The sequence below is a fragment of the Arvicola amphibius genome, chromosome 5 (assembly GCF_903992535.2).
Source record: "Arvicola amphibius chromosome 5, mArvAmp1.2, whole genome shotgun sequence".
NCBI classification, from domain to species: Eukaryota; Metazoa; Chordata; class Mammalia; order Rodentia; family Cricetidae; genus Arvicola; species Arvicola amphibius.
The window spans coordinates 120,377,516-120,394,166 of record NC_052051.1 but is presented as its reverse complement, the minus strand read 5'-3'; the positions used below and the strand labels follow the sequence as shown (position 1 = coordinate 120,394,166).

The 16,651-nt window shown below is 37.3% G+C and overlaps 1 protein-coding gene across 3 annotated transcripts; it reads left to right on the top strand.

The window, feature by feature from the left end:
• Positions 1–1,675: 1,675 nt before the first annotated feature.
• Positions 1,676–16,317, top strand: C5H5orf46 (chromosome 5 C5orf46 homolog). 3 transcript variants are annotated; one of them, XM_038332123.2, is made up of 4 exons: positions 1,676–1,821; positions 7,772–7,937; positions 11,527–11,585; positions 15,904–16,317. In XM_038332123.2, the coding sequence occupies exons 1-3, from the start codon at positions 1,752–1,754 to the stop codon at positions 11,582–11,584; spliced, it is 294 nt and encodes a 97-aa protein (XP_038188051.1). In that variant the 5' UTR covers positions 1,676–1,751; the 3' UTR covers position 11,585; positions 15,904–16,317. The 3 variants fall into 3 exon arrangements, with proteins under 3 accessions (XP_038188051.1, XP_038188053.1, XP_038188054.1); XM_038332125.2 differs by having other exon boundaries at positions 15,846–16,317; XM_038332126.1 differs by lacking the exon at positions 15,904–16,317 and adding an exon at positions 15,198–15,839.
• Positions 16,318–16,651: the final 334 nt, after the last annotated feature.

Here is a 16,651-nt window from a genome sequence, read left to right as displayed (position 1 = left end):
TCCCTATGGTGGAATGCCTTGCTCAGCCCTGATGCTGGGGGCAGGGGTTTGGTCCTGCCTCACCTTGACAAATCAGGCTTTGTTGACTCCCCATGGGAGGCCTTACCCTTCTGGGGGAGTGGATAGAGGGGAGAGGAGGGGCAAGCAGGAGGAGGGGAGAGAGTGGGAACTGTGGTTGGTTGTAAAATAAATAGAAAATTTAAAATAAATAATTTAAGTAAAAAAAAGAACAAACAATAATTAGAAATGCTTTGTCTTTGCATAGTCTTTCCTGTTTCTAAATAAATTCTTGCATTGTTTTCTTTTAATTCCATGATGAAACTCATTGACATTTTTAATGGAATTGAGTCTGGTCTGTAGCATCTCTTCAATATACAGTACTGGCAGAACCAGGTATCTATGAACTTAGACTCACACCACTCACCCTGTACAGAAAAGCATCAATTAAAATGGATCATTTTAACATAAATGATTTTAATTTAAAGGGATTTAAAACCCAAAATATTAGTGCTTCCAGCAGAAAATATAGGGAATGCACTTGAAGTTATAGGTACGGGCAAGAACTTTCTAAGTAAGACTTCAATAGCACAGAAAATATCCCTAAGCATCAAGAAATGAGACTAGATGAGATTAAAATGTTTCTGTACAGTAAGGAAACGATTATTAATTATTTTACCAGCTACAACTCAGAAATGAAACTGATATCCACAACACGTAAGAACAGCAAGAATTAAACACCTAAATCACAACACTGCTGTTTAATACGTGGGCTGATGAACAGATAGTCTTGAAAAGATGAAACACAAAAGCCAACAAATATGTATTTTCAGTGTTCAACATCCTTAACCATGAGGCAAGTATAAATTAAAATCTCGGACCTTCCATTTCATCCCAATGAATTTGGCTATGACCAGGACCACAAGTGACAACAAAGACCAACAAGATTATGGAGAAGAGGAATCCTTTCTTCACCATTGATGGAAGTGTAAACTATTGCAGCCGATATGGAGGTTCTTCCAAAAACTTCCAAGCAAGGCTACCATATGGCTTTGCTGTGCTATTTTGGGGTATACGCAGGGATATGTGTACACTCCCGTTTACTGCTGCTGCATTCATCACAATGTCTAGGAAATGGATGTACATCCACGAAGCCTGAATAATGAAATTTAGCGTGCTAAGAAAAAATGAAATTATAAGGTTTCTGGATGGTGGAAGGAGGGTATTGTATTAATAAGGTGATCTAGCCACATGTTCTGTCTCATAAGAAAATCCAAACTTTCAATGCTTATATAAATGTAAATGAGCGGTTGTGAGGGTAGTGTAAACTATGAAACTAGACAGGCAGTTGAAAGAGGGAAACAAGTAGAAGTAATGAGAAGGAGCGGGTAAAGGCAAAAGGTCACATGGGACTTGAAATTGATAGGATGCTATTAGGGGTGGAACAAGGTAGAATAAAGAAGAATAGAGAAGAGGGTAAAAGAAACGACAAAGGCAAATTTTGTTTGAAAAATGCCTAAATGAAACCCAATTCTTTGTAAACCAATGAAATGTTTTAAAAAGAAAGAAATTGCTTTGATTTTGAAAGACAGGGCTGAGCCTGTTGTTGGAGATCTCAGAGCAAGCTGTGTAGACATCTTGTGCAACAGCCTAAATTCCACAGCAGGTGATGTCACCACAACTGTCCTATAAATGGAGCAAAGATTCAGGTGCATCTAAGTAATTTATCTGCACCAATAGCCAGGACAACAGGAATGGCTTTCTCAGTTCTGCGACTGACTGCTGTCCTGGGACTGTGTGCCCTAATCCTGACAAGCCAGGCAGGTAAGTGTTTCTGATCACAGCCCAGAAACTTGGGCATAGTTAGTGATGGGTGGAAGCTGGCACAGAACATAAAAGGGGAGGGGCATTTTGGCATTGCAGAAAGAACCCTGGGCTGGGAGCCTGGAAACATATCTAATTCCGAAAGCAATTTTATTAAGCTTGATTTTGGTTGTATCCTCCATCTTAGTAAATACATGATGTTTGGAATGAGTCCTTTCTTATATTCTTAAATGGTGAAGGGATGCCATTACATTATAAATTCATTGAGAAGTGTCTGTGGGGTGTTTTAAAGATTATAACTAATAATGTTTAGTGATGATGAAGATATAATTTTCAATAGCACTCTATAATGGAAATGGAAATTTATAAGTGTAAATTAGGCATGATATTAAATACATCTAGATGTGATACAAATAAGAAACATTAATTGCTGTCAATCTCATATGTATCATAAAATTTAAATAAAATAGGCAAATGTTTGGAATAGTGCCTGGTCAATAAAAATCACTAAATAAATATTAAATGCTGTTGTTATCATGTATAAATTATTTTTTTTCAGTTTCTTCAAAATGAATTGTTCTTTTTTATCTTTATTTTTTTCTCATTTTTTTATTAAAAATTTCCATCTCCTCCCCTCCTCCTCCCCCTTCCCTCCCCTCCCTTCCACCCATACCCCCACTCTGCCCCTCTCCAAGCCAAAGAGCCATCAGGGTTCCCTTCACTATGTTAAGTCCAAGGTCCTCCCAGCTCCCCCTAAGTCCAGGAAGGTGAGCAACCAAACTGACAAGGCTCACAGTGAGCCCGTCCATGCTGTAGAGTTCATGCTCATCGCCGTTGTCCTTTTAAGTTTATGTACAGTTTTATTAGAGTTTAAAAGAAAAACACCTCAGGCAGTTTGTATATCTCAGCACATATACATGTGTGTTTGTGCACACATATGTGCTTGTGTGTGTGTGTATCTTTGTCTATCTTAGCTGAGAAAAATAAGTAATGGTATTTGAGTTATTAGTGTAGAGAACAGATACATGGTGGCAGGCAGAGAAGGGGCTTTAGAAAAGAAATTAAGAAGGCCCAAAGTATCAGAAAAACCCAAAATGGAACAGAAAGGTGCATGATGCCTAATACAGAGATACGAGAAGGTGAAAGGTCTCACTTTCTGAGACAATATGGCAGAAAGTCAGCTGCACCAGCTTGGTATTTTTAGCTACTGTGGTAAGTTTAGATAAAACTTAACAAGAAACAAAACTTTTATGTAAAACTTCATTAGACATATGCTTTTGTTCTTTTAAGCCAGCATTTGTGACTAATATCAAGAAAGCAGATTAATAAAAGAACTCCACTGATTTAAATAGAAGTTTAACATCTAAATACTGAAATTTGACCTTAGAATACATATATTCTAAGTTTCATCCTTTACATACCTTAAATAATTTACCTAGGTTCTCCATAACTTGCTTAGTCCTTCTGGTTTTCTTTCCCAAATGTGGAATCACATAAAATCATAATAATCTTACTAAATAAACTCGCCATTTTCTTTGGTTGGTGCAGATTAGTAAAGTAAGATTGCAGAGGGAAAGGGTTTTTTGTTTTGGTTTGGCTTGGCTTTTAGGATAAGCACAAGTGAAAGTTCTCTGATTGTGAAATCTGAGTTTCTAGGTTCTTCCCATTGCAACTGAGCTTGTGTTTCTTTTGTAACACATGAAAGCACGCAGAGGGCTGCAAGCAGCGTGCAGCATTTGCATTTAGGGATTAATCGTTTTGTCTGCAGAAGCTATGAATCTTTGTCTTGTGTCTGTTCAGCGTGCAGAAAGCAGAATGAGCAACCAGCCACTCAGCAGCAGGTCCCTTTGCCTGTAAGCTAGCAGAGCTCACAGGCCCAGGTCACACGTGGCACCCCTAATAAGAAATACAGATGAGGGATGCATAAGACCTGTGCCAGAGGGGGACATGGGATGTCTGTGTCCACCCTGCTTCCAAAGTTCTCAACACAGTGCTGTGAAGGGTGATATTTGCATTCTAAAGACAATCCTCATTCATCCCATAAACTGTGAAACTGGTTAAATAAGTCCAGTTTTGTGTTAATTTCCTCACCGATTTAATTACATAACTATTGATGTTACAGATCATGCTTTTATATGAGCATGTATAATGAGCATGCTTTTATAATCATTTTGTAAAATGTAGAAATCAATAAGAATAAAAATGTATTTGTTCAGAATTTGATAATCACATTCAATTAAAAAATTCAGTAGAAATCTTAATGTAATAAATGGTACTTTGTGTTATATTTTAAAACAGGAAATATTCAATAATGGACCTTGATGATTTGAGATTTCTGGGTATTCCAATAGCAGTTTAAGTTTTCATAATATTTTAAACTGTTAGAGGAAAATCGAGCTACTTATAATTCTGTTGCTGTTAATAATACTAATACTAATATACTAATAGTGCTGTAAATCAATTATTGTGAGATTACCCTGGGTTTGGTTCTGTGATAAGTAGTTTATACACTGTGGATATATATCTATACACACATTATAGCATAAACAATATATACAATACTTTTCTTCCTACCAATATCACAATGAAGAAACTAAAAGACAGTGGTTAAATGTGATTTGCAAAAGTACATGGCTAATATTTTGTTGAAAAAAAATCAGATTGTAGGACCTTAAAATGTGTGGCACACCACACAATAATACCTATGAATATGTATATGGACTAAAGTCTAGACTGATTCCAGACTTCCCATACACTAATCCCCAGCTCCTCTGGTACTAAAAAGCTAGTATTTAGTATTACATAAAATGAATAAAACTGACATGTGTTGCCAAAGAGGACTCTTCCTTTGTGTAGGGACTTCCTGTGTTACACTTGGCTGGTATCCCCGGAGAACCAGTCTATGGAGGGAGAGCAATACAATATGAAGACCATGCCTCTGGAGTTAGACAGAACTCAGGTTCATTTTCTGGCTCAGCTGCCTTTTCCTGAGTGACTTTAGGTGAGTCGTTGGACTTCCCAGAGCATTTCTGCTCTCCTATGGAACTGTGACTCCATCACTCAGTAGGATAAGGACACAGGTCTATGAGGTTGTCCTAGTCCAGCATCTGTTTCTTCTCACAATGAAAATAAACCCATTCTAGGAACTCTAATCACACAGACCTCTATGTGAGGGTCACCATCTTTAGTTTAATTCAAGCGAAAAGGTTCTTTATACACTCTCCTCGGAAAGAAACCAAACCAAAGCAAAATGTGTTCTAAATGAAAAATTCAACTGTTGGATGAATGAATCTTTGATTATCATCTCTTATAAACCCCAGACTAAGAGCCCGTTAAGCCTTTGACTATGACATAATAAATATAAATGCTTACAGAATTTATTTCCATTTTTGCTAATAATTTCTATCTTAGAACACAACATAGATAACACATTTCTTTCATCATTTGGTAGCCCTGAATGACCTTCACCTGAATCTAGTGGAAATAGTGCTAAGGAGTTGAGACCCTAATGACTCAAAACTTGTAGTGGGGAAGCAATATAGATATGAAACACTTTTCTGTATCTCAAAAATAATTTTTGTACAAACAATGCTTAGTATTGATCTTAAATGTCATAAACTTCCAGAGTCAGGAGCAAGATAAGGTCTTCAATTTTTAAACGTCACTTAAATGGACTTTTCTAAAATTTATTTTTTTTCTAGCATTTGTGTGTGCCTAAAAAATAATTAAAACTGACTTTTTTATGAACTTGAATTTTCAAATAAACAACCAATTATGAATATTGTGAGTCTATCCTGGATATCACATTTATCAGTCTTAACATTAAAATAATCTAATAATAATCTAATGTTCAACTGAAATCAAATAAGTAATCCAGTATTTTTAATTAATTAATTATTTTTTAAAATAACAATCTTTTCTTATTTTACATACCAATCCCAGTTCCCACTCCCTCCCTTCCTCCCACTCTCTCCACCCCCCCCCCATCCACTCCTCAGGGAGGGTAAGGCTTCCCATGGAGAGTCAACAAGATCTAGCTCATAGCTTTGAGGCAGGACCAAAGCCCTCCCCACTATATCTAGGCTGAGCAAGGTATCCCTCCAAGGAAAATGGGTTCCCAAAAGTCAGTTCAGGCATCCAGTATTTTTATATAGAATTTGGTGGCACCATAGTTCTGTTAATAAAATGAAAAAGTAAAGTCCTGCATTGTCTTATTATCAGGGTTCAGAAAGAAGGCTGCATGCTGTAGTGTATACCACTCTACCAGAACTTTTCATCTCATAAATGAAGACCATTAACACCCAAGGGACACATGTGCATCCTTCAGCTATGAAGGATAAGGTACATGACTCCTATAGGCACCATGCTCTCTTGGTTTGCACAGTCTTCCCATTCCTAAATATTATCAGTTTATCCATCTAATAAGCTAAAATTTGCATATCTTAAAATATTACCCAGGGAAAAAAATTACACAGGATTCGTAAAAACCATTGTTCATAAAACTAATAGGTAATAAAAAATGACAGAAATTATTTATCATTTATCTTCCATTTGCTCTCATAAATAAAGTACAGTTTGTGTACTTTTCCTACAAAGAGCACATAGTTTTATTACAGAATACTGTAAAAATCTCAATTTTGATTTCAGACAAACATGACCCTGGATTGTATATCTATCACCTGGCAATTCTTCATCTTTGAAACAGCTTTGAAATCTCTGTCCAACTTTACTTCTTCAGCTTTAAATTGGCTTAGCAATTTTCTTACCTCATAGAATTATGAAGATAAAAATAACACAGTGCATGTGAACTTCCTGGTAGAGGTATGTGCACAGCGGAACTACCCATGAAGATTTTCATCTTCCTCATTTATATTACCATTGGCAAAGAAATCCCATGGAAACAATGGTATCCTATATTACACGGACAGCTAAACTTTCTGTATCTCAAACTTGGTACTGACGTTAGTATAATGCGATGTAACAACTTCTTGTTGTACCTGTAGATAAGAGCATCTCTCAGTTCTCATCAGAGAAGCCTATATTTGTAGTAGATGATAATTAATAAGGAGACACCCCCTATATGTATGCACACACACACACACCCGCGCGCACACACACAGCTTTTCAACATCCATTGAAAAAAGATTGTGGAGTGCTCAGCCCCAAATTGGGCATTCATATCACACCATTATTCTCCCATGTTGAAGTGGGTGGTAACCTCATGAAAACATTATTTTCCAGACACACCAGGGCAGATACATAGATAAACCTGTAGCAATTGTGCCAGCAAGCAAAGACCTTCATAAGACCAGCAAAATAAATTCTCAGCATAGAAGAGGGACCTGGACACAAAACCCACCACTGGCTGAGGAACTTTTGGTATTTGACAGCTACTGAGAGAAGTTCGTTTTCTTTAACACCTCACTCTGACAGGCTCAGACACCAGGACAAGTCCAAGTCCCAAAACTAGATAGGAAACACAAACTGGACTTGATGGCGAGAGAAGAAAAAATAAAAAGAAGTAATCTCAAAGTTGGATGGGAAGGGACAAGAGCATGGAAAAGGTGGTGAGTGTGGGAAGCTGGAGTGAACACTCAAAATACAGTGCATGACGTTCTCAAAGAACAAATAAAAATCTTACAAAAAGCAAAAGGAGGTACCTCTGTGGGCTTTGTTTTCTTGGTAACCAAATGTAGCCATTGTCCACTTAGATACTTATGTCTGTTACTTGTATGTTTTAGTAATAATTAAAGACTTCAATCAAACAAGCAAAAGGATGCTTAGGGACAGGAAGATGAAACTAAGGAGTTTGTACCAGGTGGATACCAAGGAACTCCTCAGATCCAACACATACACACAAAAAAAACATTTTCCTTTTGGATTGCAAGGAATCACATTTGAAAGTCTTTTATGTTTATGTATTTTTGTTTGTTTGTTTGTTTGTTTTCAGATGACAAACCAAATGAAGATGGCAACCCAGAGGAGAAATCAGATAACCCTCCAAATGACTCCAGTAAAAAACCAGAGGGAGATTTCCCCAAATTCTTAAGCCTCCTGGGTTCAGAGATCATTGAGAATGCCGTGGATTTCATCCTTCGCTCCATGTCCAGGGGATCGTAAGCAATGAGATAAACCTCACTTTTGCCAGCTTCTGTAGAAAATGAGTACACTCAAGAAAATGAATGAAATAGAGAAAACGCATTCATTTTTCATTTAAACAAGAAATGTCCTACCTTAAGTTGCATTTTACATGCAAATACAGTGCCTGAAATCTAGAGTGAGAGTACCCCCTCAAGATTACACAATATTTTAAAATCCCGGGGCTATAATAGGAGGGCAGAAGATGCAGAGCCAAGATATGGAAGAGAAGTGGTTTTCATAAGTCCTGTATTTGTGAAGAAAAGTGAAGAGTCTTGTATTTGGCTTCTAGTTGGAGTAGTTCAGGAGGGATAACTGAAGGAGTTAGTGATGTCTCTTTAGACGCAATGTGCAGAACTCTCAGGAGCAGCGTGTTGGCCACCATGAAGGATAATATAACCCAGAGACTTTCTAATGTTCCCAGCCTACTTCTTTTTTCTTTTTCTTTTCTTTCTTTTTTAATTGATTTTTATTGAGCTCTACATTTTTTCTGCTCTTCTCTCTACCTTTCCCCTCCACTCCAGCCCAGCCTGCTTCTTAATACGCCTTAGATGTAACATATTTTGCCTTTGATTTGACCTCTCCTTATTCTTCATGCTTCTTTCAGCCTGCACTGCTGCAAGCTGCTATTTTTGATTCATTTTTACATAGACACCTGTGGAGAGTTTATTTGTAATAATAATTAATAATATATTATTAATAACATTGTTAATAATATAATAACAATAAACTCTGATTTATTACTACACAGTGGATAATTATGTTTGAATTAGACCTCCTTCACCTGCTACTCACAGGCAAGGCTAATAGTGCAGTTTTAAACAAGCTTTCTGGGTAATTCTGACACTAAAGCCACCTAACTAAGTGCTCAGCTACAGAGCTTGGCCCTAAAGTTCTATCAAACCCTGAAGTTCTGTTCATATTCTATTTAAATAGAAATTCTCATGTTTTCCTGGGGTAAGTATACATGGCTTCTTAAACTCAACCAAGAACAGATGAAGAGCCATTTTCATAAAGGAGTAGTTGGGTCTCTTCTTGTAGTCCTCAATCTGCTTAAAATCTGTATGTTTGGTTGGTTGTATAGGGTTCTGCCTATAAACCTTCTCCACACATTGTTAAAGCTCAAAGATGATTCTACTTTATGATTTCATTTCATTTTATGGAAGTTTTACTTGCATATGTTACCTCCTTGTGATTATTAATAGAAACAAGAAGGGACATTATAAGAAATGAGTTAGTAAACATCTGATGTACTCTAAATACAAAGCAGTTAATAATGTCACCTACAAAGCATAGCAAAGCAAGGAGACAGAATAATTACTTCTCAACAGCGGAAGTGTCAGATAGGCCACTGTATTGCCCTGAAAGTTTACTATCTGTTCCATTAAGGACTTGTAGGTTCTGAGTTCAGAAATGTTGCCTCCTTGTCTATACGTCTCATCATATTCAGAGCAGACTCCTGCTTTGTGATAGGAGAACTTTTCATGAGGTCAGGCATGCCGCCTTAGGAGTCCCTTCTGCCTGAAACGCTCTTTGTATTTCTCACGGCCACTGTTTGGTTCTGTCATTCATCTTCAAGCTCCTCCTCACAAAACTATTCTGTTATGCTCTTATTGCTAATTCCTCCCAGCTCACTGTCCCCTGTCACTTTGCTTTGAGGTGGTATGATATTACTTACAAAGGTCTAAAATTATTTGTTTGCACTCGTGTATCTTAATGAAACACAGAAACCAGATAGGTCTGTCTTGTACAATATAATATCATAGCATCTTCCCATGGTGTCAATCAGTAAATAGTTGTTCCTTTGATGAAATAGTTAAAGAAAAAGAACTTAGAGCTTATGCCTAAAGCCCGTGTATTTCAACCCTACTATGGAAATCTAAGGGTCTTTGTTCAAAGCCAAAACATTCCTTGTTCAAGCAATCAAATGTAGTTGAGGATATAAAACATATTACAAAGTTTCTTTACAAAGGAAGACCATGGGTGTTGTGGAGGTACTGCATGAGAGGCTTTCAAAAAAGCATTTCTTTCTTAGTATATAAAACATTAGGATGAAAATTATGAAGGACAAGATCTAGTCTGTAAATTCCTTCTTTAAAAAATCTTTAGTCTTTAAGGTTAGATAACATGAGCTGATGCAAAGACAACTATAAATAGCTAGCAAGATAATTCTATCTGAATACCAATACCCACAGGGTTTGGGGAAAATGTGAACTATAATTTAGATAGTTAAACATAGGTAAACACATAAATGTAGATATAAGCATATTTGCTCATGTCATCATTAAAAACTAAAAACCTATAAAGTTTCTCATTCCTGAAACAATTCCTTGAATTTCTACCACTTACACAGCAAAGCACGTGACTAAAGCTGATGGTGAAGGTCTGCCCTTGATGGTCTTGTATTTCCTGTCTTGTTGACTGTGTCCTTTGCTTTACAGAAACTTTTCTGTTTCAGGAGGTCCCATTTATTAATTGTTTCTCTCAGTGTCTGTGCTACTGGAGTTATATTTAGGAAGTGGTCTCCTGTGTGAATGCATTCAAGTGTACTTCTCACTTTCTCTTCTATGAGGTTCAGTGTGGCTGGCTTTATGTTGAGGTCTTTGATTTATTAGGACTTGAGTTTACAATACTAAATTCTAATCAGCCAGTCAATTTCTGCAGACAGAGATTCCTTTTGGAAGTTTTTATCTACAGCCAAATACAGTTTCTTATTAGGAGTTGTCATTCCCAATATGAACCTGGATGACAGGGCCCCCCTATTTGTTTTAAATGACCCATTCCTGAACATGTCCCCACTCTCCATTAGACTACAGCCTGTTTATAAACCATATATTTGCATCATATTTTATCTCCTCAAAAACTCCCTGATTCCTAGCCTATGAGTTATAGATGATGTGTGCCTAACATGTATTCATCACTCTAGAGAAATCGGTTTTGAACTTTGTGATCCGTCATCCATATGTTGTGAAAATGTGGTTTCATCTTTCTTCTTAGTATTTTATACATGTAAAAGAAGTATAAAAATTAGTAAAACAAATTTACTCAAATTCATATTCTTTATTAAATCCTGTTTTATGTGCTAGCATCATATATGTGTGTGTATGCATAGCTAACACATACAGGTACATGTTTATATACACAATGCATAATACTTATAGGGTTTCGTTTATTAAAAGACCAATAACTGATAGGTTTGTTACTGAGTTCAATGATAATCATGCCCAAATACCTTGACAGCTATAAACTATTGTGGAAATCTTGAGTCTTACTTCACTTTCTTATAGCAACATCTGGAGAAGAAAATTATACCTCAATTATGAGAAAGCTTAGTTCTAGGCACAGTAGCACAGGCTTGCAACCCAGACTACCTAAGAGACTAAGGCTGGAGGATCACAGTATGAGGCTATCCTAGAAAACAAGACAGACACAATTTCAAAAAGATAATGAAAATAAAAAATTTAAATTGAAATAAATGAGGGAAATGAGACAGTGTAATAGTGTGATCTTGTTAACATTCCCATAAGTCTGTCTAACTCCTGCTTTTTTTTTCTTCTCTTTTTCAAGAAGTTTTATGGAACTCGATGAGGACCCTGGACAGCCATCTTCAAAAGTGACCTCCTAAGGTGATTTTAACTAATACTTTACAGGCAAAATAATAGCATTTTAGAGAGAGAAAATAGGGGTTTGGATTACTGTATTCATCGATTTTGGGGACTCATGAATACAACCAGAATGGTAGGGTTTTGTTGTCGTCGTTGTTCCTTCTTTGTACTAATTGTAGTTTGTTTCTAAAATGACATGGATGTGTCTATATTGTTATTTTTTTTGTCAACTTACCGAGAGGCTCTTAAGGGAGGAATCCAAGTGTGGCATGAAATAGTGAGCAATGAGAATAAAGAGGTCTGGTCCCAGCTATAATTCTCCTTAGAAGCTGCCATTAGAGTTCTGTCCCCTCTACAAATACATGACATAATCAGGTTATAAAGAGAAATTTCTTTTGACTCATGATTTTCAGGGTTTCATTTTCCAATGCACTGGTGTCATTGCTTTGGGCCAATCGTGAGGTAGTACATCATAGCAGGGGCCTGTGAACCCCGTATCTCATGGTCAAGAAGAGAAAGAGGAACAAACCAGAGTCCCGTAATGACCTTCCCATCACATACTCAAGGCTAAATTCTTTCCACAACCCCTAATAGCACTGAGGTAGGGAATCAAGACTTTCACACCTGAGCCTTTTGGGGGGCGGTTATTCAACATTCAAACCTTAGCTTGCTTTGTAGAAATCCACCTGTGAAAGAAGAGGGCGGTGCACACTCAGAAAATCAAACATCTAAGGAATCGTGTAATTATGCAGTAAGTCAGTCATAGGAAGAGTGGGATTTGCTGCACTTAATCCACGGAGAAAGCACTAGAAATTTCCCTGTCACCCATACAGACATCTAGCTTACCTGCAAACCATGTGGTTTGAATTCCAGAACTCCCACTCTTCCCTTACTCAATTACCTCCTGAGAACTCGGGTTGAAATAGAAAAACAAACATCATTTAGATGAAAAAGCAGTATCAGTTCCTGACTTGAAATGAGTTACTGCTCCATTTTAAGTGCTCGATAGACACCTACTTTATCGTTTCTGTAGAAGACAAACATCATTATCTTAAGTCTCACAAGTGAAGAAATGAAAGCATAGAAACACTTGTGGATATGGTCATATTAAGGAAGCAGGAAAAGACTGGAACTGAGTCCCGTGCCGGAATATGTGGCCTATATCTGAGCCGTATATCACTGCTAGAGAGCAGAGGATGGCATATGAGGAAGCAGCTGGAGTCATGATTCAACCATGGTGCTTGCTAAAACAAAACTCCTCCCTCTTGGGTAGTTGATTTGCTTTCTGTACACCTCCAGAAATCATAGTCTTTCTCAACTTCTGTTGTTATCGAGGCTGGGAAAGTTTCTTTACTGGCTCCATTTCATAACTTAGGTGTGGCCAATGTGAGCTCAGAAAGTCACTATTAGATTACCCTAGAGCATAGCCTACTCTTTCATGAGCTCTGAAGGATGGAAATAAGGCTTGAGTATTGTAATCAAGATATTCCCAACACACATAATCCTGATTCTTGCTCAAAGCCAGATAGACTTCTAAAAGCACTCGCTTGTGTGTTCATGTTTCCATCTTCCCCTCGGGGAAGGGCTTTCCTCCGATTTCAAGCACCCTAACACTTTGTCTTCATCCAGGCTGCTACTGTACACCTGTAATCATTTATGCCCATATCCCAAATCCTGGCAGGGCCAAACTGGGTTTCAGTGTAGGAGAAATAATGTAGATGAGGCATTATGGAGGAAGAAGAGATCAGTTGACATCATGATGGTACAAGTTCAACCTGCACTGAGGACACCAGTTGTCTGTGCCTCCATGGATCGGAGACTCCACCTCCTTAAGACTCATGTCTCTGCTTTTGAATTTGAAACACTAGAGGAATGTAAAGATTCCAGAATGTAATGGAAGGATTTCTTTTTTTTTAGCTACCCACAAAAAAAGTCTTAAAAAGATAGATTTCTGAATAACTCTAGCTGCCTTAATGATCCATGAAAAATTGTTCAATATGGAGGTGTAAAAGAATTTTGATATGGAGCATCTCTTTAAATGACCACGACATAATCACTGTAGATAGCCTCTAATGGGTAATTGAAGTTTTGTTTTTACGGTTAATGTCTTATCTAATCAAAAGCAAATCATCACTTTACAATTAAGTGATTCACAGTAATGTCTGTTTCTCTATTTCAGAAAATGTGACCAAAATATATTTATAGATTAATGGGGCTGGAGAGATAGCTCAGCAATTTGAGTACTTACTGCCTTTAGAAGTATTCGTTTGGTTTTCAGCTCCCATGTGGGGCCTCTTACAACTGCCTGACTCCCCTCCAGGGCAGCCAAGAACTCTACCTTCCTTGAACACATGCATGCACACACAGAGAGAAAAACATTTGCATATTAATAAATAATAGGATAAATCTTTTTAAAATATACATAATTAAAGATAATTGATGGAGGATCAATAAGTGTCCTATGTTTATTTTAGTTGTGTATTTGGTACCATGTTTGTAGCACTTGTCACCTGTTTGACAGAGTCCCTTAATGATTATTACTCTGTCTTAATTATGTGTTAAACTTTGTGCATGTTGCCATTGGGAAGGTCACCATTTGGGCTATCACTGAGATCAGTGTACCCTGAGAACATGTAGGTAAATGATAGGTACCTATGGTAGGGCTAGGGGAATGTCTTGGGAAAAGGCAATAAGGAACCCAAGGAGGAGGGGTGAGCGTGATGAAGGCTTTACAAAGAAAGTGAACTGGGCTAAGTCAATATCAGGGGAAGAAAAGAGAGCAGTACAGAGATCAGAAAATGATGATGCTCCAGCAAGTGAACACCTCGTTAATCTGAGACCCCCTCATCCTCAGCTACTCTACAATGATGTGACTCCCACTAGACATGGGGTTTCCAAAAAGTTTTAACTGCTGTTTCCCCGAATTACTGGAAGCCACTTGGATTCAGTTTGTTCCTTTATATAACTTAATTCATTTGATATATTTGACTCTAAACTGCCTTTTCTCAAAAAAAAAATAGATAAACCTCATTAGATAACCAAGATCTTCAGAAGAAGCAGTGAATGAGAATGTTCTTTACTAATTGTTATTTCTATGACTATTACTTTTGTTAAGAATATATATATGTATATATATGTATATATAGGTATATATATATATATGACACACAAAGTCTTGTGTTTACATTTATGATGTCGTACCTAAAAATAAGTAAATGAAATGGAAAGTTCTGATGCAACAGATGATCAGAATTAAAGTTGGGCACACTCTGCCGTTTCTCGGGTCAGCTTCCTCTCCACCAATGATAAGATAAAATGCACGTGACTGCTGTGTCTTTTGCATCTGCCAAATACCAGGCCACAGTGACAGTGATGTTTCTCTTCGTCCTTGAGTTTGTTCTGCATGCGTTCCACCATTTGGTGCTAAGCCATTGCTTATTTACCTGGAGATTGTGTGTATTTCTGTTTCTTTGTTTCACTTCTGTCTCAGACCTGTTTGACAGCTGAATTTACAATAAATCTTCTCTTGCTTTCAAGTGCAGAAGCATTAAAATTTTAAAGAAAAGGTAGAAAGTATTCACTCTGTTAAGTTAGAATATTAATTGTGGGTCTCTCTAAACTTGTGTTTTGAAGGGCACACCCATCTGGCAGCTGGACAAAACAAGGACAGCCAGATCCTGAACATCTAGTTCAGTTTTACAAACTCGTCCAGAACCTGAGATATCAAGGCAGCTCCCAGCAAGTCACCAGGAATGAATCCCCAGTTTTAGAAAAATATAATCCATTTCAGCTCTTTGATCTTGCATTTCTCTCTCTACAAAGTCAGAAAAAAAAGGACCCTCTTAGAGTTCTAGCATTACATACTTGACTTTATGGAGATTTTTGTTGTTCCTGGCAAGTTTCCCTGGCATGTTTAACTTCATAATGAAGCAAAAAATGAGATTATACATTGCATATACATATGTACATAAGCAAATTCAAGGCTTCTTTGTATATACAATACACATATATGGTAACAGATTCTAAAAGACGAAGTAACACATTTAAAATTTAAAAGCCAGTATGTAGTAGAAAAGGGACTTAATTCTTGCTTCAAAAATGAAGTTTTTAATTTCTAAAGATATATGAAGTTTCAATATTTTACACATTTTTTAAAAAAGTTTTTCTTTCAAAATATCTAAGTTCCAAGTCCTTTGTTAGTAAACTCAAAACTGATCTACTGATGTGCCTCTTTTCATTCAAATGTCTGTTTCTCTTCCACGGTCATTATTCTTCTGCTAGAACATCAGGCATTGAGGAGGGAAGAGGACCTAAACCAATGAGTGTGTCCTCTTCACAGTTCACAGAGTTCACTTCAGTGCACAGAGCTGAGTCCTCAACAGCCAAAGCAGCCAACTCAACAGGCGCTCTCTCCCAGAACCATCTAATAAGTCAAAAGGACAAGATTGAAGACCTGGAGCAAGGTGACCGTGGCCACACTGGAGTCTAGGACACACATTCATTCTGTTTCCACTCTTCAGGTCAACAGATTTGCCCCGGGTCCTTCTCAAGCACTGCTCCTATTTCCAGTCCCACCCTGAATGCAGTCATTGTATTTTCGATGATAGCTATTACTTGGTAATCTTGCTGTTTTTATTTATCCGTGATAGGTTTGCATACAGCACAAAGAACTTTTAATGATATTGATGGAAAAACCATGGACTGAATATTGAACCAGTGGAAAATAAAAATAAACACTGTATTTTACAGTGAATTGGGATAGCCCATTCTATGCATTTTTTTTGGAGAATGGCATCCATTTCAAATATCACACCCTTCCTAAGTTATATAAACATCTATTAAGCTCAGCATCTGACAGACAAACAATTACAATGCTTCTGTGAACAAATTGTGGTCCCAAAATCTCTTTTTAGGGTTTTTGTTTGTTTGTTTTGTTTTGGCGGGGACACTTTGTTCGTAAGTAGTACTGTGGGTTGAACCCAGAGTCTTTCATAGGCTCTGCAAGGGTTCTTACGTTCTTACACTGTGTGTGTTATGTGTTTGAAACAGAGAGAGAAAGAGAGAGAGAGAAAGAGAGAGAGAGAAAG

Coding starts and splice junctions, on each gene's coding strand:
- C5H5orf46 (XM_038332123.2), top strand. CDS start 1,752: ATGGCTTTCTCAGTTCTGCGACTGACTGCTGTCCTGGGACTGTGTGCC. Junction 1,822..7,771: donor AATCCTGACAAGCCAGGCAG/GTAAGTGTTTCT, acceptor GTTTGTTTTCAG/ATGACAAACCAAATGAAGAT. Junction 7,938..11,526: donor CGCTCCATGTCCAGGGGATC/GTAAGCAATGAG, acceptor CTCTTTTTCAAG/AAGTTTTATGGAACTCGATG.